Source organism: Oncorhynchus kisutch, unplaced genomic scaffold (assembly GCF_002021735.2).
Source record: "Oncorhynchus kisutch isolate 150728-3 unplaced genomic scaffold, Okis_V2 scaffold1828, whole genome shotgun sequence".
In the NCBI taxonomy this organism is placed as follows: domain Eukaryota; kingdom Metazoa; phylum Chordata; class Actinopteri; order Salmoniformes; family Salmonidae; genus Oncorhynchus; species Oncorhynchus kisutch.
In genome coordinates, this window is record NW_022263773.1 from 2,020 (window position 1) to 23,247 (window position 21,228).

Genomic DNA, 21,228 nt, shown 5'->3' on the forward strand with positions numbered 1-21,228 from the left:
CCTCAGGACTCTAGTGATGGACCTCTCCTCCCCTCAGGATTCCAGTGGTGGACCTCTCCTCCCCTCAGGATTCCAGTGGTGGTCCTCTCCTCCCCTCATGATTCCAGTGGTGGGACCTCTCCTCCCATCAGATTTCCAGTGGTGGACCTCTCCTCCCCTCTGGATTCCAATGATTGACCTCTCCTCCCCTTATGACTCCAGTGGGGACCTCACCTCCCCTCAAGGGACTCCAGTGATGGACCTCTCCTCCCCTCAGGACTCCAGTGATGGACCTCTCCTCCCCTCAGGATTCTCAGTGATGGACCTCTCCTCCCCTAATGACTCCAGTGATTGACCTCTCCTCTCCTCAGGACTCCAGTGGGTGAGTATGTTTATTTCTGGTTATTCGACAGTATACATTTCTACAGTTATAGGTTCTATAGGCTGTCTCATATAGCACCCTGGTTCCTACATTCCTTGTATTTTGACTGTGGTCACCTCCATCCCTTCCTCTCCTCCTTCTACATTCTGTACTGTAGGTGAGGGGAGATATAATTAGAATGTAGAACTCTGATACTCTCTATGTTCTGTAGCTGTAGGTGAGGGGAGATATAATTAGAATGTAGAACTCTGATACTCTCTATGTTCTGTACTGTAGGTGTGGGGAGATAGAGAGTATCAAAGTTCTACATTCTAATTCTATGTTCTCTACTGTAAATGTAAATCTCCCTCAGGCCTGAGCTGTGAAACATGGAAATGAAATCATCATTAGAAGTTGAAGGGATCTTTGCCCAGTGAACCGCCTCTATGATGACCATGTTGTAGACCACTAAGGGGGATGACATCTGTTGTTATCATGTGTTTACTGTGTATGTATGGTCATGTGACTGGACATGTGACCCATTGTGATGTCATTGTGAGACTCAGTGCCAGCCTGATGCCATAGGGTGCCTAGTAATTGCCCCTACAGGGGATAAATACATTTTATTTTTGAATTGAATTACAGTTGAATATGGGGCATGTTCCAGGCAGACTATATTACAGTCACCTGCCTGCTCTCACAAACATTAGTTCTTCTCATTTTTTACCTAAGGGGTACTGTAATTCAAAAATCAAATAGCTAAATGATCCATGGTATGACCACCTTAAAACAATTCCATATGTCAACTAGTAGAATAACCCTCCCGTCCCCGTCCACTGACGGCTCAGACTTCTAGATATTCAGAATCCCAGTGTCAGAGGGAGTCCAGTGCCTAAACACACAAATCAAATTGTATTTGAAACATGCGCCGAATACAACAGGTAGACCTTACTGTCAAATGGTTATTAAATGGTTATTAAGCAACAATGCAATTTTTTATGTAAGGTAATATTCAACATTTTTTATTATAAAAATTGTAAATAAACTAAAACTAAAATCACAATAAAATAACAATAACGAAGCAGCAATAAACAATTCATGAAATATTATTCAATGTAAAAAAAACTAAACACGCATCACTTAGACACAATAAGACTCAATAATCCCAGACAGAAAGACAGACTGAGTTATATGGATGTCAGGGTTCACTTTGGGGTCTGTTGTTCTGAAGATCAGATGAGCTGAAGACATCTCTTTCACACAAGCACACAGTGGATATACAGAGCAGCTTGCCTTGGCCTTGGCATAATGACAGCTCACTGTTGTTGATAGCTAAAAGTAGGCTCACTAACTAGGTCACTAGTTAACTATGGGGTTTTGCTGTAATTCAGCGGCAGCGCATCATATTGTTCACATTTCAGTCCATTCAGAGTAGCTGTGTGGATGCAGAGAAATGCTAGTTTATTTAGGAAAAATCTTCATGTAGCTAACAAGCTAGCTGAGCTCACTTGTTCGCTCAATTCAAATGTCAGTTCAACATAAGTCCCAATATCACAGTATTTTTATGTGCGCTCCTGGTTAATTCTCTATACATTTTACATTTTCAAATGTTATTTTACCTTCTATTTTGTATATTTTCATCAGACTACTAGGGACATATGAAGCCTGGAGGCTGCAGTAATGTTGAGATGTCAGTAGGGAGAGCTCTAGTCTAGAACACTGGTACCAAAGATACTCCCCTTTCATCTGTTCTGGAACCTTCAGTACCAGCTGATGAGGAGTGATGGGAATGGGTCACATGTTGTCTCTTGTAAAACATGTAGGTCCACTCCTCATATAAAGAAATGCAACTACAGTATTCTGACTTTAGACCATTTTCTATTTAGATACAGTAACATCCCTTATGTGACATGCTGTTCCTGCATGTTAATGCCCTGACTAGGCTACTTTAAAATGTGTCAACCACAGAACTCACACATAGGCTATGCCTGCTTCTACTAACACTTACAGTAGACTACTTCTTGTTTCCACGCAGTGACAGTAAGTTGACTAACTGTTCAAGACCTCTTCCCTTCACTTCACTCTGTAAGTACACTTTTGCGCTTTTAACGGACCTCTGAGACTATCACAGTGCAGGTGCATTTATACTGAGACTTGATTAAACACAGGTGGATTGTATTTATCATCATTAGTCATTTAGGTCAACATTGGATCATTCAGAGATCCTCACTGAACTTCTGGAGAGAGTTTGCTGCACTGAAAGTAAAGGGGCTGAATAATTTTGCACGCCCCATTTTTCAGTTTTTGATTTGTTAAAAAAGTTTGAAATATCCAATAAATGTCATTCCACTTCATGATTGTGTCCCACTTGTTGTTGATTCTTCACAAAAAAATACAGTTTATATCTTTATGTTTGAAGCCTGAAATGTGGCAAAAGGTCGCAAAGTTCAAGGGGCCGAATACTTTCGCAAGGCACTGTATATGGATATCAGGCTACATTAGAATATACAGTATATGGACAGCAGCAGTCAACATAGATAACAGGCTACAATACAGCAGACTATGGTGATGATGATAGTGATGTCTCTGCTAACTAATGCTACTACCAGTACTGTACACAAGGGTCTACAGTGTAACATAATACGATAGTGGTGTGTTGTAATACTGCAGACATAAGTGTTGGTGTGATTAAATGTGACTTTGTCAAGTAGTCAGTGTTGTGTTTCACCATTCTATCCAATGTATTGTCAGTTTGGAATGTTGTTATTAGCCAAACAATATTAAGGTCATTATTATTGGGATGGTGCAGTAATGTTGAGATGCCAGTAGGAGGAGCTCTAGTCTAGAACACTGGAACCTTCAGTACCACTTTGATGCAGATAATGAGGAGAGTAAATCGAATGGGTTTGTAGAATAGAATGAATGACATCATGGAACTGACCAAATGTAAATGGAACTTTGACCTGTTCCATGTAGAACTCAGAGGGTCAAGGCAACACATTCTAATATATTATAAACATTCCATATAGAACAGTCAACATATTGTTAACATGGTTCTGTATTTAAATAAAAGCGGAAATGGGTGACATTTTGTCCATTATAGAAATGTAGGACCCATTTTAATACAGTAACCTCCCTTCTCTGACATGATGTTCTGGTCGTCATGCATGTTAATGTCTTAAAGAGGAAGAAAGGACTGTGTCATCTACTTTAAATATGTATCAACCACAGAACTGACACTTACTAGCAGTTGCCACACACTATCAGTCAGTTGACTCACTGTACAAGACTCTCCCCTTCACTTCACTCTGTAAGTACTCTTGACAATGTCTTGAAATATAGTTTTGGGTTATTTGTTTTTAGTCATAAGTCATATACTTGAGGGTAATGTATAATTGTACTTGTTGTTATGTTTTGAGCTGTGTTCTGGTTGTTACATCAGGGTCAGTATTCATAAAGTGTGTCAGTGTAGGAGTGTTGATCTACATAGAGATGAGATGATTAACCAGGGTAAAAAAAGACATTCAAACCAATATTTAAACACTGCAGTGTGTGTGTACGTGTCCGCCCCCATGGGTGTGAATTACACAGTGGATTTATCTGAGGGCCCTTTAGGACCAGACTGATAGGGAGTAGGGTTGACATCTATACTGTGTAGGATGTGTGTTTTAACTTTTCTACATCCATAACAACCAGCTCTCTAGACTTTGATACAGACTCCATGGGCCTTATGGGCCTTTACTACAGATAGTGTCTGTATTTGTGTGTGTGTGTGTGTGTGTGTGTGTGTGTGTGTGTGTGTGTGTCAGTCGCTGTTTAGCCTCACAGCTTGAGGATAGTAGTTATCATTGAACCTGGTGGTCATTCTTTAGGCTGCTGTACAGCTTGATAGACCGTAGAGGATTGAACATTTATCCTCCCATATTTGGGGTTCTGAGAATAAAACAGCTTCAGAATAATCAATATAGAAATGTGTGTTTACAGTAATACTGTTGATGTTGAATAAGTTATTGTTGTTGTTTATAATGATGATGATGACAATTGTATATATTAGGAATTTATTTTTGCATCATGCCAGTTTAAGTAGATAGACGTAGACAGACATGCAACACATCACACACATTACATACATAGTGCAATAGACTTACAGACAGACAGTATTCACATAGACAACCATATAGCACAATACAACACAACACAATATGAGCCTGGTTCATTTTCAGTAATGAGGCCCTGTACTCCATTTACAGTTTATACTTCAATGTATCAGGTGGAGTTATTCACCAGCTATAGAGTTGTTGTTTATGTTTCTAAGACTGCAGGGTGGGAGATGCAACAATGGCCTTGAGAACAGCAGGTAGTGTGTTGGTGGTCTTTCTCTGGTCTGTAGCAGGTATGGTCTCATTCATAATGTTCTAGTTTCCCTGTTTATCAATCTACAGACATTTCTAAAAGGAAAATAATCATAATGTTATTCTGGTGTTTTCTGTTAGGTGTCTCCACTTCCCTTTAACTAGTCATATTTCACTCCTCACTGAGTGATGCTTTTCTGTGGTTTCCATTCACACTTCTGCACATCAGCAGCAGTAGCAGAATAAGAAGGTTGTCAACCACCAGCAGGGTTGGGGTCAATTCCATCTCAATTCAGGAAGTAGACTGAAATGCCAATTCCAATTATTTTCAAATCTTTTCAATTAGGAACATTTAGAAAATGTGGAATTGTAATTTGGTTAACTTTCTGAATTGACTGGAATGCTTTTTACTTCCATGATGTATATTGAAATGAATACTAGGATGATATAAGGGAATGTACATTTGAGTAGATGGGTCCTACAGTATCCTGCACATGTTTACATGCATTTGGATGTAATATTGTAATGTCTGTTTTTTTATAGTCTTGACGTCACAAATGAAGTTCTCTCAAGGTTGAATCCTGTGACACTGTGTTTCAGGTGTTCTGGGACAAAATACTGTGAAGAGTGTCTGTGCCTTAAAGGGGTCATCAGTGGACATGCGCTGTCCTGTTCCCAGTGTGACCCAAGTCACAGAGATAGTCTGGTATAACACACGGTTGAATGATAAGCCTTTTGATCTGAGATGGGACCCTAAGTTTGATGGTCGTGTGGACTACCGTGGAACTACAGAGAAGGACTGCATCCTGAGAATCACAGACCTGAGACAGAGTGACATAGCAACATATCACTTCAGATATAAAACAAACCAGTATTCAGGATGGAAATATTCATATGGATTCACTCTCAGTCTCACAGGTACTGTATAAATATTACAGTACAAGTCAAGTTATTTATTACATGTTCTATGAGACCAGTGAAATGGTGGTGACTGACAGACTTCCTCCATTATTGTTTCATAACCTCTCCCTTCAGATCTAAAGGTGGAGAGGATATATGACAACACACTGACCTGTAGCACCACCTGTACTCTGACTGACAACCCCACCTACATCTGGTACAAGAACAGACAACATCTAGATGAGAGCACCTCCCCCCAGTACAGAGACCCAGTCTCCAGTAACTATGACGATAGTTTCTCCTGTGCTGTAAAAGGCCATGAGGATCTCCCCTCTCCTGCAGTGTGTAAGTGGGGAAAAAGTGTTGATTCAAACACAGTGTTTCACTCTAGCAATACCAACAGCTCAAATGGTTGTGATTCATACTGAAATGACTTGAAATGAACAGTTTACTTCTTTACTTTGCACCAAAAGAAACAAGACATGAAAAGTTAAAACTATTAACAGAGAGCCTCTTTATGTTTCAGGTGTTCAGGGTCACAACCACTGGTGGGTGACTTACACCAAGAGGAGAATCTGTGTCTTGAAGGGGTCTTCAGTGAACATATCCTGCTCTTACACTCATCCCACTTGTTATATAGAACAAGGTTCATTCTGGTTTACACAGAAACACCCTGTAGATGTCAGGTCATATCCAGAGTCTGCAGGTCGTGTGGAGTACAATAGGAACCACCACACCATGACAATAACAGACCTGACAGAGAAGGACTCGGCTGAATACAAATTCAGATTAATAACAACAAATAAGGGGAGATTTTCTGGTCTTCCTGGTGTGATGTTGACTGTCACAGGTAATACTTCACCTACAGTTGTTACTGTAATAGGACAAGTCTAATCACATGACAAGCCTGTCTGGAGTCAAATATGACTGATGTTTCCTCTTAGATATCCTGTTGGAGATGGATCCTACGTCTGTGTCAGAGGAGGAGAGCGTCACACTGAGATGTAGAACCCAATGTACAGTCGGTCTCAACCCCACCTACATCTGGTACAAGAACGGACAAAGTCTGACCAACCCAATCACCAGTTATAACAGCCTGATCCTAGACCCAGTCAGCAGTGAGGATGCAGGGAACTACTCCTGTGCTGTAGAAGGCTTTGAGAGAATCCTCTCTCAAGAAGAGACTCTCACTGTCAGATGTGAGTACATGGGGTGTTGATATATCTACAGTGAAAGTCATTGATATCATCTCTGCAATACATGGTTCTACATGTCAGTGTAATATACTAATCTATACTAATTTACATCATCTCTGTAATACATGGTTCTACATGTCAGTGTAATATACTAATCTCTACTAATTTACATCATCTCTCTAATACATGGTTCTTCATGTCAGTGTAATATACTAATCTATACTAATTTACATCATCTCTTGCTTACTTACATGGTATATGAGTTCTTATTTGTTCTGTCATCTTCAACACCAGATGGCCCAAGGAACACCTCAGTGTCAGTCAGTCCCTCTGGTGAAATAGTGGAGGGCGGTTCAGTGACTCTGACCTGCAGCAGTGATGCCAACCCACCTGTGGACAAATACACCTGGTACAAGAAGAACGTAACCTCGCCAAAAGCATCAGGACAGAGTTACAGCATCACTAACATCATCTCTGAGGACAGAGGAGAATATTACTGTGAGGCCCAGAATGGAAGAGGATCTATGAACTCTACAACTCTGATGATCATTGTAGCAGGTAAAGTTACATCTTCAATACTTCAATACAAATTGACAGGTTTCAAGCTGATCTTAATCATTGTGTTTTGACTGATTACACTTTGGTTTATAATTATGTTTCGGCTTATGATGACACAAGTTTTATAAGATCCCAAAGTATTAACACGTATTGTGTTGATATTCTATAATGTGTTAGATTTTAGATTATAAGAACATGCCATGTACTCATGTCATCCATATTTTATTATAGGGAAACAAACCTCAGTTCTGACTGCAGCTGTAGGAATCATAGTGGTTGTTCTGGTTCTCATCCTCTGTCTCTCTGGACTCATGTGGTTCAGGTGAGTGATATTGCATATATTTTTATATAATTTCACTTTAGTCATTGTACATTTGAATTTGTTCTTAACTGACTTGCCTAGTTAAATAAAAATAAATAAAAGTAACTTAATTTATTAATTGATTGATTGATATCTTCATACATTCATTCTTGTTCAAAACAGGAAGAAGAACTCCACATCCACCTCCAACACAAGAGACACAGCAGATGATGGACAGGTGAGTCTGTTGGAATCAGAAGGTGACTGTGATGACTGTGTATTCTTTGTGGAACTTTCCACTCCTCATGTTGTCTGTTCTTTCTTTCCATCAGGGAGACTCTAGTCCAGTGTATGACAACATCTCAAACATGGACATGACCCCTACTGCAGCACAGACAGAGTCCACATACGACCAGGATGATGTTCACTACTCCAGCGTCCACTTCTCTCGCTCCAAAAACCAGGAAGTGCCTCTGTACTCCACCGTCCAGCTGCATCAACCACAGAAACAGGACCAAGATGTCCAATACGCTGCTGTGAAATTCAACCTCCCCAGTTCTGCCACCCAGTGAGCATATTCTGCCATTACAGCAACAGAGTCAATACTAGAACATTGGGAACACACAGCATTAAAGGAGAAGTTTGCTTGTTTACAACCAAATCTGGATGGGGGGGAGGGGTGGGGTGTGGAAAGTTGAATCTCATTTACTGCATTTCTACACAACTAAAACACTTTTAAATGGTATTTGGAAAACAGAAAAAAACAAGCAAAAATGACCCCAGCCGTTATCACCTTGGCTGCTGAGGGTTATTTCACCTCAGTCCATTATCACCTTGGCTGCTGAGGGTTATTTCACCTGTCCATTATCACCTTGGCTGCTGAGGGTTATTTCACCTCAGTCCATTATCACCTTGGCTGCTGAGGGTTATTTCACCTCAGTCCGTTATCACCTTGGCAGCTGAGGGTTATTTCACCTCAGTCCATTATCACCTTGGCTGCTGATGGTTTTCTCACCTCAGTCCATTATCACCTTGGCTGCTGATGGTTTTCTCACCTCAGTCCATTATCACCTTGGCTGCTGTAGATTAATTCACCTCAGTCCATCTACAAACACATAACCTATTAGCTATTCAGTTGTAATGTTATACACCTGAAAGGGAGGAAATATGGTAAATGATTCACACTGACACACTAATCAGAGAAGAAACAAAGACATATGACATTTCAAGCACTGTATTGTTTGCATGTTGATAGTATTATAATGTAGAACTATAGGGAAGATCCCTGTGGAGGTGTTCATATTGAAACATGTTTGGTTGATTTGATTAGTACAGATTTTCTCAAGGGACCCCACATGGGGCCCCGACCCCAAGTTTGGGAACCACTGTAAAAACCTCTCTCTCTGCTTGCTTCCTCTCTCTCTTGGTCTCCTCTACTTCTACCTGCATTGCAGCCTGCCTCAGCCTCTCCACTGAGCCCCACATCACTGTCTCTCTCAGTAGCCTATTCTCTGTAAAGGACTTATGGTTTGCTCCTGCTGAGGTTGGCTCCTTTTAACGAAAGCGTCTTACTTCATCCTTCTAGCTGGCTAACATGCTGACTAGACCGGACACGTCGTGTGTGCGAGCGTCACAAAATACATTTAGAAATCCATGTTATTAAATTATAGCACCCACACTGCTCCCATTAGCCAAGGAGCGTCTGCCATGCCAAGGGCTAAAATAGAAGTCCTTTCTATTTCTGACGCAGAACGCGCTGAAAGTCCTGCCTCTCACATCTCCTCATTGGTTTATAGAAGCAGGTACCCACATGCCATCTCATTGGTTATACCCACGTGGGTGATTGAAAGACTAACTGTTTTGCCGGTCGTCATGGTAATACTATGAAAGTTTAGATGCAATCACCATTTAAGTTCAAAGATGAAAAACCCTGGAAGGAGGAGAGATGACTAGAAACGATTCAGTTGGCCGTTTATGTGTGGATTAATTGTCGGAGTAAATGACCTTGTGCATTTCAGGTAAAATAACAACACAATGTTTATATCCCAGGACAAATTAGCTAGCAACAGCAAGCTAGCTAAATAGGACAATTTAGCTAGCAAGTGCAAGCTAACTAGCTAAATTGCCATCCATTTTTAATGCTTTTCGACCTGTCCCCAAATTAATGTCATTTGTTCAGAGTTTGTTTTGATATTTTAACCTGCGTGTCGTGATCACGTTTGGTGTGGGGGGGCAAAATAAATGTATGCACGATAGCGCAAAGCTGGTTTGGGTTCCGTGTAAGTAATATTAACCAGACCCCTTCAATGTTACTGCAATAGAAATGTCAGCTGGCAGCTATGCCCCCGACCTAACTGACATGTCTATGAGGGTCTACTTACCAGTTTGTGCACTCATTCTCCGAGAGTGATGTTTTTGTTTGGTGGATGTCTGTAGAAGCGACCGGAGTTGAGAGATAGACAAAAGAAAATGCCTTTTGTTCGGCATCTCGCCATCAGATTGTCAGCAGAGCTATCTGCTAGTTGGGGTATTTAGTTTCAAGTCGCCCTCGGCCTGTTCAGCGAGAAGGGGAATTAGCCGTTTGAGAGAATGGTGAATGTGCTGCTGAAAAGCAAATCAGGGAGGAAGATCCAGGGGAAGCAGGCAAACATAACCAACGAACCACAGTTAATGATTCCTCTCGTTCACAAAGAGGCAGGAGCGATTAGTCAGATCAAGAAAATAAGCTTTGAACAACACTGGGAGCAATATTTAGATGTTCATTTCTTAATTTAAATTGATTCATAATTAATTTTCTTTATTGTGTAGAGTATATGTATTAGGCTATTATTATTTTCAAAACAAACATCCGGTGTCCTCATATGTAGGTACGGCCATGTGCTCATTGGAGGAGTAGACAATGATGATGTCATCAATAATGCATATTCTGCATTAAGGTAATTCATGCCTCAACAACAGAAACAGGACGAGGATCTGCAATAAGCTGCTGTGAAATGTAACCGCCTCACTGCTGCCCCCCTGTGACCATATTCTGCATTAAGGTCATTCATATGCTGCTGCTTATTGTAGGAGATGTCATCAATACGCAAAACAGTTGACCCCTAGTGACTACTAGTGATGTCATTTCCTTAATCTACCAACCCAACAATGGACATCTCAAGACAATTACCATGACATGACTATAATGAGGGAGTGATGAGTTCCAAATGGCACTCTATTCCCTATTTAGTGCACTACTTTTGACCGAGCCCTATAGGCCCTGATCAAACGTAGTGCACTATAAAGGGTATAGGGTTCCTTTGTTTCATTTCTGTTTCTCTCTCCTCAGACCAGCAGCAGCACAAGCAGCTGAGGTGGATGCCTCTGAGATCTACAGTACAGTCAACAAACCCAGAACCAAGAAGACCTGAACACAACAAACCCAGAACCAAGAAGACATGAACACAAAGGCCCAGAACCACAAACCCAGAACCAGGAAGAACTGAACACAACAAACCCAGAAACAAGAAGACATGAACACAACAAACCCAGAACCAGGAAGACCTGAACACAACAAACCCAGAACCAAGAAGACCTGAACAGAACAAACCCAGAACCAGGAAGACCTGAACACAACAAACCCAGAACCAAGAAGACATGAACACAACAAACCCAGAACCAAGAAGACATGAACACAACAAACCCAGAACCAAGAAGACCTGAACAGAACAAACCCAGAACCAAGAAGACATGAACACAACAAACCCAGAACCAAGAAGACCTGAACAGAACAAACCCAGAAACAAGAAGACCTGAACAGAACAAACCCAGAACCAAGAAGACATGAACAGAACAAACCCAGAAACAAGAAGACCTGAACACAACAAACCCAGAACCAAGAAGACCTGAACAGAACAAACCCAGAACCAAGAAGACCTGAACACAACAAACCCAGAACCAAGAAGACCTGAACAGAACAAACCCAGAAACAAGAAGACCTGAACAGAACAAACCCAGAAACAAGAAGACCTGAACATAACAAACCCAGAACCAGGAAGACCTGAACAGAACAAACCCAGAAACAAGAAGACCTGAACACAACAAACCCAGAACCAGGAAGACCTGAACAGAACAAACCCAGAAACAAGAAGACCTGAACAGAACAAACCCAGAACCAAGAAGACCTGAACACAACAAACCCAGAAACAAGAAGACCTGAACAGAACAAACCCAGAACCAGGAAGACCTGAACAGAACAAACCCAGAAACAAGAAGACCTGAACAGAACAAACCCAGAAACAAGAAGACCTGAACAGAACAAACCCAGAAACAAGAAGACCTGAACACAACAAACCCAGAACCAAGAAGACCTGAACAGAACAAACCCAGAACCAAGAAGACCTGAACACAACAAACCCAGAACCAGGAAGACCTGAACAGAACAAACCCAGAAACAAGAAGACCTGAACAGAACAAACCCAGAACCAAGAAGACCTGAACAGAACAAACCCAGAAACAAGAAGACCTGAACAGAACAAACCCAGAACCAAGAAGACCTGAACAGAACAAACCCAGAAACAAGAAGACCTGAACACAACAAACCCAGAACCAAGAAGACCTGAACAGAACAAACCCAGAACCAAGAAGACCTGAACACAACAAACCCAGAACCAGGAAGACCTGAACAGAACAAACCCAGAACCAAGAAGACCTGAACAGAACAAACCCAGAAACAAGAAGACCTGAACACAACAAACCCAGAACCAGGAAGACCTGAACACAACAAACCCAGAACCAGGAAGACCTGAACACAACAAACCCAGAAACAAGAAGACCTGAACAGAACAAACCCAGAACCAGGAAGACCTGAACAGAACAAACCCAGAACCAGGAAGACCTGAACAGAACAAACCCAGAAACAAGAAGACCTGAACACAACAAACCCAGAACCAGGAAGACCTGAACAGAACAAACCCAGAAACAAGAAGACCTGAACAGAACAAACCCAGAAACAAGAAGACCTGAACAGAACAAACCCAGAACCAGGAAGACCTGAACAGAACAAACCCAGAACCAGGAAGACCTGAACACAACAAACCCAGAACCAGGAAGACCTGAACACAACAAACCCAGAACCAGGAAGACCTGAACAGAACAAACCCAGAACCAGGAAGACCTGAACACAACAAACCCAGAACCAGGAAGACCTGAACACAACAAACCCAGAACCAGGAAGACCTGAACACAACAAACCCAGAAACAAGAAGACCTGAACAGAACAAACCCAGAACCAGGAAGACCTGAACAGAACAAACCCAGAACCAGGAAGACCTGAACACAACAAACCCAGAACCAGGAAGACCTGAACACAACAAACCCAGAACCAGGAAGACCTGAACAGAACAAACCCAGAACCAGGAAGACCTGAACAGAACAAACCCAGAACCAGGAAGACCTGAACAGAACAAACCCAGAACCAAGAAGACCTGAACAGAACAAACCCAGAACCAGGAAGACCTGAACAGAACAAACCCAGAACCAGGAAGACCTGAACAGAACAAGTTTGACAAAAACCTTGTATAAATATAAATAAACCCTTGTATCGGGGGTTTGTGGTATGTGGCCAATATACCAGGGCTAAGGGCTGTATCCAAGTACTCAGTGTTGCGTTGTGCATAAGAACAGCTCTTAGCCATGGTATATTGGCCATATACCACACCTCCTCAGGCCTTATTGCTTAAGTTTATAATAGCAATAACAAACTTCAGGGGTTTGTGGTATATGGACAATATACTGTACCACGGCTAAGGGCTGTTCTTGAGTGAACATGCCGTGGTATATTGACCATATACTGCAATCCCCTGAGGTACCTTATTGCTATTATAAACCGGTTACCAACATAAATTGAACAGTAAACAAGTATGTTTGCATCATACCCGTGGTATATTGTCTGATATACAGTATACACTTCTGAAATGCTGTTTCAGCCAATCAGCATCTAGGACCCAAACCACCCAGTTTATAATAGTATGTAATAATATTTTCCATCCAGCAGACACTTTTATCCAAATTCACTCAGTCATTACAGTCATGTTCAAATACATGTATCGTATGTGTAGTCCCAGCAGTGTCACGCTCGTTGAAATGGACGGACCAAGGCACAGTGTGAGTTGGGTTCCACATATTTATTTGCAGTGAAACTTCAACCAAAAACAAGAAACATACAACGACCGTGAACTACGTGGTGCTGAATGCCCTCACACAAAACAATATCCCACAAAGCAGGTGGAAACAGGGAACCCTTAAGTATGATCCCCAATTAGAGACAACGAACATCAGCTGCCTCTAATTTGGAATCATACTAAGAGCACCAACATATAAATGAAAAGACTAGAACCCCCCCCCCTAGTCACGCCCTGACCTACAACACCACAGAGAACCAAGGGCTCTCTATGGTCAGGGCGTGACAAGCAGGAATTGAACCCATGCACCATGCTGTACAAACTGGGCCACACAGAACTACTCTATTCACACTTAGAGTAGCAGTTCGGATCTAGGGTCAGTTTAGCCTTTTAAACTATGATGATTAAGTAGGACCTTAACATTTAAAAAAAAATTGGAAACATTTCTGATTACAGTATCTTTTTCCCAAAATGTTGTATTTCTGAAGTAAACAACCTCAAGGTCCAGTTGTATTTAATAGAACTATATATGTTTGCATGTTATATTTCTGAAACAATCATCAGCCTTGTGAGACTATATGCTGTATGAAGCTTAGAACCAGAAAGTCATATCTGCTTCTATTATATTGTATTACTTCACATGGTACTATTAGATGATACACGTAGTATAAGTTTGGTATATTATTTTGTTTTTATGTCCAGGAAAGAGTTCTGCTTGATGCAAGGTTCTTATCGCTTTTATCTAATGTAGTTTTTTTTAAGCTAGTGTGTGAAGTGTGACATTAATGAATAAACTTCATCGTCATTGTTTTCACCTTGTTATAACATCATCTTCAATGGAGACTAAATGGAAAGCTTTCAAAATCACACCTCTTCTACTGTACAGTACATACAGTAACTACAAATAAGAAATGTACATTGGTTTGGAGAGCAATAGTGGTTAATTCACCTTCATCACCATCATCATGAATGCACAAAATATACAGACACTTTCAGAAGGAGCAATAGGTGGCAGGTATCCTAGTGGTTAGAGCATTGGACAAGTAACCGAGAGGTTGAAAGATCGAATCCCTGAGCTGACGTTCTACTCCTGACAAGGCAGTTAACCCACTGTTCCTAGGCTGTCAATGAAAATAAGAATTTGTTCTAAACTGAAATGCCTAGTTAAATAAAGGTTAAAAAATATATATCCGGCACCAAGACACACAACCAGTTACATTAAATATTATTCATTGTCATTTCTAAAACACACAGACACAATATGACATAACATGGATGTTTGGAGTGTGGAGGGTAATTCAGTCAGTGATGGTGTTACATTCCAGAACACTGAGAGATGGAACATTCTGGAATGTTCAGTCATTGATAATAATACATCTCACAGTTAATAAATTCAGACCAAGCAGTGAGATTATTGATGGTTTAAAGACTTTTGTTCTTCGAAGAATAACAGTCCACCATTTTGTCCAACTAGTAGTTAGAGAATATTATACATCATTGTTTAGTGAGAATAAAACACATCATTGTTTAGTGAGAATAAAATACATCATTGTTTAGTGAGAATAAAATACATCATTGTTTAGTGAGAATGGGATGTCATATAGAATGAGTGCTATGGTCTCCAACATGGCGTGGCTCTTGACCCCCTAACTGTTCACTGACCTTCCAAGGTAGGTGTCTCTCTTTGGGGACATAGAGGGTTAGAAGGGAGAATGGAGATCCCATGGAGAGGTACCTTTTATCATACTCATACCCAAATAACGTTTGTTTATTTTATTTCACCTTTATTTTAACATGGAGTACATATTGAGAACTAGGTCTCTTTTGAAATGTGCCCTGTATAATACACCATACATATACACATTATACACTATATACAGAACCATTCAAAAGTTTGGACACACTTACTCATTCCAGGGTTTTCTTTATTTGTACTAGTTTTACATTGTAGAATAATAGTGAAGACTAACACATATGGAGTCATATAGTAACCAAAAAAGTGTTAAACAAATCAAAATATATTTAATATTTGAGATTCTTCAAAGTAGCCACCCATCAAGCGCTGTGTGTATCAAGAATGGTCCACCACCCAAAGGACAACTGTGGGAAGCATTGGAGTCAACATGGGCCAGCATCCCTGTGGAATGCTTTGGGCACCTTGTAAGTCCATGCCCTGATGAATTGAGGCTGTTCCGAGGGCAAAAGTGGGGTGTGCAACTCATTATTAGGAAGGTGTCCTTAATGTTTTGTACACTCAGTGTATATACACAACATGACCAAAAGTATGTGGACACCTGCTCACAGAACATTTAATTCCAAAATCATGGGCATTAATATGGAGTTTGTCCCCCCTTTGCTGCTATAACAGCCTCCAATCTTCTGGGAAGGATTTCCACTAAATGCTGGAACATTTCTGCAGGGACTTGCTTCCATTCAACCACAACAGCATTAGTGAGATTGGCGGCTGATGTTGAGCGATTAGGCCTGGTGAAGCGTGATTCAGCCCTCCAGACAGCGCGATTCCACCACTCCAACTGACGCTTAACAAGGCCTCCACAGTCTGTAGGGCCGTAGGGAGACTGGGCAGAGGGAGGAGATGGCAGGACTTAGAGAAACGATCCACAACGACCAGTGAGGAGGGGAGATTGGTGATGAAATCGACCGACAGGTGCGACCATGGCCGTTGTGGAACGGGTAAGGGGTGTAGCTTACCTCTGGGCAGGTGCCTAGGAGCCTTACACTGGGTGCACCGAGCAGGAGGAAACATAAACCCTCACGTCATTGGCCAAGGTAGGCCACCAGTACTTCCCACTCAAACAGTGCACCGTCTGACCGATGCCTGGATGACCAGAGGAGGGTGACGTATGGGCCCAGTAGATCAACCGGTCACGGACAGCAGACGGAATGTACAGACGCCCAGCGGGACACTGGAGGGGAGCGGGCTCTGCACGTAAAGCCTGTTCAATGTCCGCGTCCAGATCCCATACTACCGGCGCCGAGGCCAGGAGTATGGGGGTAGGATCCATGGGCCGCTCCTCTGTGTCATACAGCCGGGACAGTGTGTCTGCCTTCACATTCTGGGAACCTGGTCTGTAGGAAAGGGTGAAAACAAAACGGGTAAAAACATGGCCCACCTTGCCTGACGAGGATTCAGTCTCCTCGCTGCACGGATGAACTCCATGGTGCGGTGGTCCGTCCAGATTTGAAAAGGGTGTTTAGCCCCCTCAAGCCAATGTCTGCACGCCTTCAACGCCTTGACAACAGCTAACAACTCCCGGTACCCCACATCATAGTTTCGCTCTGCCGGGCTGAGCTTTCTCGAGAAGAAGGCACAGGGGCGGAGCTTCGGTGGCGTACCCGAGCGCTGAGAGAGCACGGCTCCTATACCAGCCTCAGACTCGTCCACCACAGAACCTGGACTGAAGAGAACCATCACAGAACCTGGACTGAAGAGAACCAAAACAGAACTTGGACTGAAGAGCTACAGCATCAAACCAAAGCTAGGCCTCACACCTTTATTCTCATGCTATCATATTGTTACCATATCCAGAACGTTTTCTGTAGTTTTAGTTCAGTTGTACAGTTGCATTTACTTACTTACTAGATAATTATGTAAATGTATGATGATAAATATATTATGCTTCTGCTCTTTTTCATTTTGCCATTTAGATATTTTTTTATTACATAATGTGCTTTTCTCAGTGACTGATACTGATAACATTGACAACAGCTTTTTAATGTGTAAAGTCTCAGACCAAGTTTATCTTGATGTGTTGAAATGATGTACTTGTATTGCTGTCAGACATTATTGAGCAATGGTATTAATGAGAAGGAATATTAATACCGTAATCACACTTTTTTTACATAAAATTATGAATTTCTACCTACTTTAGATAAAGTATGATTCAGTGTAATTTATGCATCATGTTGTAAATAAGCTCAAAGTTTAAGACAATTCATTCAAACTGTTTTTGTTTTTTTAACATTACAGTTTAGCCTGTCATTCCTAAAAATAAGAAAAAGATTTTAAACATATTCCACAGTTATTATAATATTGTATGACATAATGGCTGTCAAGCATGTAAATGTGGCCGCGTTCGACATTGCAGCCGGCTTTAAAGGCGAGTCCAGACTGACTGACCTACGAGTAATCTAAGGTAATTATTTATCATGCAAGCCGATTTGTAGATCAGTCAGTCAGTCAGAATGTACCCATCACACGTCACAGTTTTGATGCTCTTGAACACAGCGTTGTGTGAATGAGGAAGGAAGCTCTCTCTGAATCAGCATCTTGGTCCCTGACATAGAGTTGGATAGAGGGCAGGGCTTTGCATCTTTTCATGATGGGTTCTGTGACAATATCGGCAGCTCAACTGACGGCTCTCTCTATTTTAAAGTAGTACATTTCTTCTTCTTCAACCTCCATGATTTTAATGACAGTCGATAAACAAACTGAAAGGATGCAAACAATGTTATGCCCAGGCTTAAACAGCCTTTGTAGCTAGTGTGCCTTTTATCCAACTCTATGGTCTTTCACAACTTCAAAGTTGTGTCAACCACAGACCTCATACCTCACAGTCAGTGTCTGTTTCTTCAGACTGACAGATAGTTCATTACAACACCTCTCTCCCCTTCACTCTGTAAGTATGCTTGACAATATCTTAAAATATGTATAATTTATTATTTGTCTATAGCCATGAACCATAATCCTCTGTTATGGGCATGACTTTTGCATGTTCTTGTGAGGATTCTGAGAGCAGTAGACTTTGGTGGAGAGGTTTGCATGTTCTTGTGAGGGTTCTGAGAGTAGTAGACTGTGGTGGAGAGGTTTGCATGTCATTGTGAGGGTTCTGAGAGTAGTAGACTGTGGTGGAGAGGTTTGCATGTTCTTGTGAGGGTTCTGAGAGTAGTAGACTGTGGTGGAGAGGTTTGCATGTTATTGTGAGGGTTCTGAGAGTAGTAGACTGTGGTGGAGAGGTTTGCATGTTCTTGTGAGGGTTCTGAGAGCAGTAGACTGTGGTGGAGAGGTTTGCATGTTATTTTAAGGGCTCAGACAGTGGTAGATTATAGTGGATACTTTTTTTGAACATTTGATTGAGAGATATATCCTGTACATGTTGCTTATACAGTAATATTTTTGCCTGACAAATGTGAGCCTAATAAGGTAAGATTCTCACATACACGTGTCCGTTTGAGAAGAATACATTATAGTGGGGACTTTTTGAAAATGACCTAAAGTAAGAGTGACGGTAAGAGTAAGAGTGATTGAGTGAATGTTTCATAAAAGGTTTAGGAGTAGAATTAAGATGAGACACAGTGATGGTGGGTTGTGTTTAGGAGTAGAATTAACATGAGACACAGTGATGGTGGGTTGTGTTTAGGAGTAGAATTAATATGAGACACAGTGATGGTGGGTTGTGTTTAGGAGTAGAATTAACATGAGACACAGTGATGGTGGGTTGTGTTTAGGAGTAGTATTAACATGAGACACAGTGATGGTGGGTTGTGTTTAGGAGTAGTATTAACATGAGACACAGTGATGGTGGGTTGTGTTTAGGAGTAGTATTAACATGAGACACAGTGATGGTGGGTTGTGTTTAGGAGTAGTATTAACATGAGACACAGTGATGGTGGTTGTGTATAGGAGTAGTATTAACATGAGACACAGTGATGGTGGGTTGTGTTTAGGAGTAGTATTAACATGAGACACAGTGATGGTGGGTTGTGTTTAGGAGTAGTATTAACATGAGACAGTGATGGTGGGTTGTGTTTAGGAGTAGAGTTAACATGAGACACAGTGATGGTGGGTTGTGCTTAGGAGTAGTATTAACATGAGACACAGTGATGGTGGGTTGTGCTTAGGAGTAGAGTTAACATGAGACACTGTGATGGTGGGTTGTGTTTAGGAGTAGTATTAACATGAGACACAGTGATGGTGGGTTGTGCTTAGGAGTAGTATTAACATGAGACACAGTGATAGTGGGATGTGGTTTTGTTGGTATAGATCACACTCAGCATCACATTCCTGTTTTACCTTCCTGTCCTAGATAGACCTATTACAGGCCTCCTGAACCATACGTTCTTTACACAGAGATCCTATTAATTTACTAGTTATTAGTTCTAATATGTAAATGCTTCTTTATATGGACATGATATGCACTTTACAGTATCTGGACAGCACATTACATTAGACTATATAGATAACAGGCTACATTAGACAATATGGATAACAGGTTAATTATACTATATATGGAGAACAGGCTACACTAGACTATATATGGATAACAGGCTACATTAGACTATATATGGATAACATGCTACATTAGACTATATATGGATAACAGGCTACATTAGACTATATATGGATAACAGGCTACATTAGACTATATATGGATAACAGGTTACATTAGACTATATATGGATAACAGGCTACATTAGACTATATATGGATAACAGGTTAATTATACTATATATGGAGAACAGGCTACACTAGACTATATATGGATAACAGGCTACATTAGACTATATATGGATAACAGGTTACATTAGACTATATATGGATAACAGGCTACATTAGACTATATATGGATAACAGGTTACATTAGACTATATATGGATAACATGCTACATTAGACTATATATGGATAACATGCTACATTAGACTATATGGATAACAGGTTACATTAGACTATATATGGATAACATGCTACATTAGACTATATATGGATAACAGGTTACATTAGACTATATATGGATAACAGGTTACATTAGACTATATATGGATAACATGCTACATTAGACTATATATGGATAACAGGTTACATTAGACTATATATGGATAACAGGTTACATTAGACTATATATGGATAACAGGTTACATTAGACTATATATGGATAACATGCTACATTAGACTATATATGGATAACAGGTTACATTAGACTATATATGGATAACATGCTACATTAGACTATATATGGATAACAGGTTACATTAGACTATATATGGATAACATGCTACATTAGACTATATATGGATAACATGCTACATTAGACTATATATGGATAACAGGTTACATTAGACTATATATGGATAACATGCTACATTAGACTATATATGGATAACAGGTTACATTAGACTATATATGGATAACAGGTTACATTAGACTATATATGGATAACATGCTACATTAGACTATATATGGATAACAGGTTACATTAGACTATATATGGATAACAGGTTACATTAGACTATATATGGATAACAGGTTACATTAGACTATATATGGATAACATGCTACATTAGACTATATATGGATAACAGGTTACATTAGACTATATATGGATAACAGGCTACATTAGACTATATATGGATAACAGGCTACATTAGACTATATATGGATAACATGCTACATTAGACTAT

The 21,228-nt window shown here is 40.6% G+C and overlaps 1 protein-coding gene and 1 long non-coding RNA gene across 4 annotated transcripts in view; one reads left to right on the plus strand and one right to left on the minus strand.

The window, feature by feature from the left end:
• The first annotated feature begins 3,037 nt into the window (after positions 1–3,037).
• The window catches only part of LOC116368090 (B-cell receptor CD22-like), a 29,803-nt gene continuing 11,612 nt past the window's right edge, over positions 3,038–21,228 (plus strand). The window contains exons 1-10 of one of the 3 annotated variants that reach the window (XM_031819089.1): positions 3,398–4,733; positions 5,293–5,610; positions 5,728–5,937; positions 6,119–6,442; positions 6,537–6,791; positions 7,083–7,346; positions 7,578–7,668; positions 7,831–7,885; positions 7,980–8,215; positions 10,976–11,207. In XM_031819089.1, coding sequence (XP_031674949.1) covers positions 4,679–4,733; positions 5,293–5,610; positions 5,728–5,937; positions 6,119–6,442; positions 6,537–6,791; positions 7,083–7,346; positions 7,578–7,668; positions 7,831–7,885; positions 7,980–8,215; positions 10,976–11,057 — 1,890 coding nt within the window. In that variant the 5' untranslated portion in view covers positions 3,398–4,678 and the 3' untranslated portion in view covers positions 11,058–11,207. Of the gene's footprint in view, positions 4,734–5,292; positions 5,611–5,727; positions 5,938–6,118; positions 6,443–6,536; positions 6,792–7,082; positions 7,347–7,577; positions 7,669–7,830; positions 7,886–7,979; positions 8,216–10,975; positions 11,208–21,228 lie in introns of those variants that run through there. The other 2 variants (XM_031819087.1, XM_031819088.1) reach the window with 2 other exon arrangements.
• On the minus strand, positions 4,828–10,439 carry LOC116368091 (uncharacterized). The gene is made up of 3 exons (XR_004208484.1): positions 10,029–10,439; positions 7,040–8,752; positions 4,828–6,636 (listed from the first exon to the last, which is right to left on the minus strand). It is a non-coding gene; the product is annotated as an uncharacterized LOC116368091 (long non-coding RNA).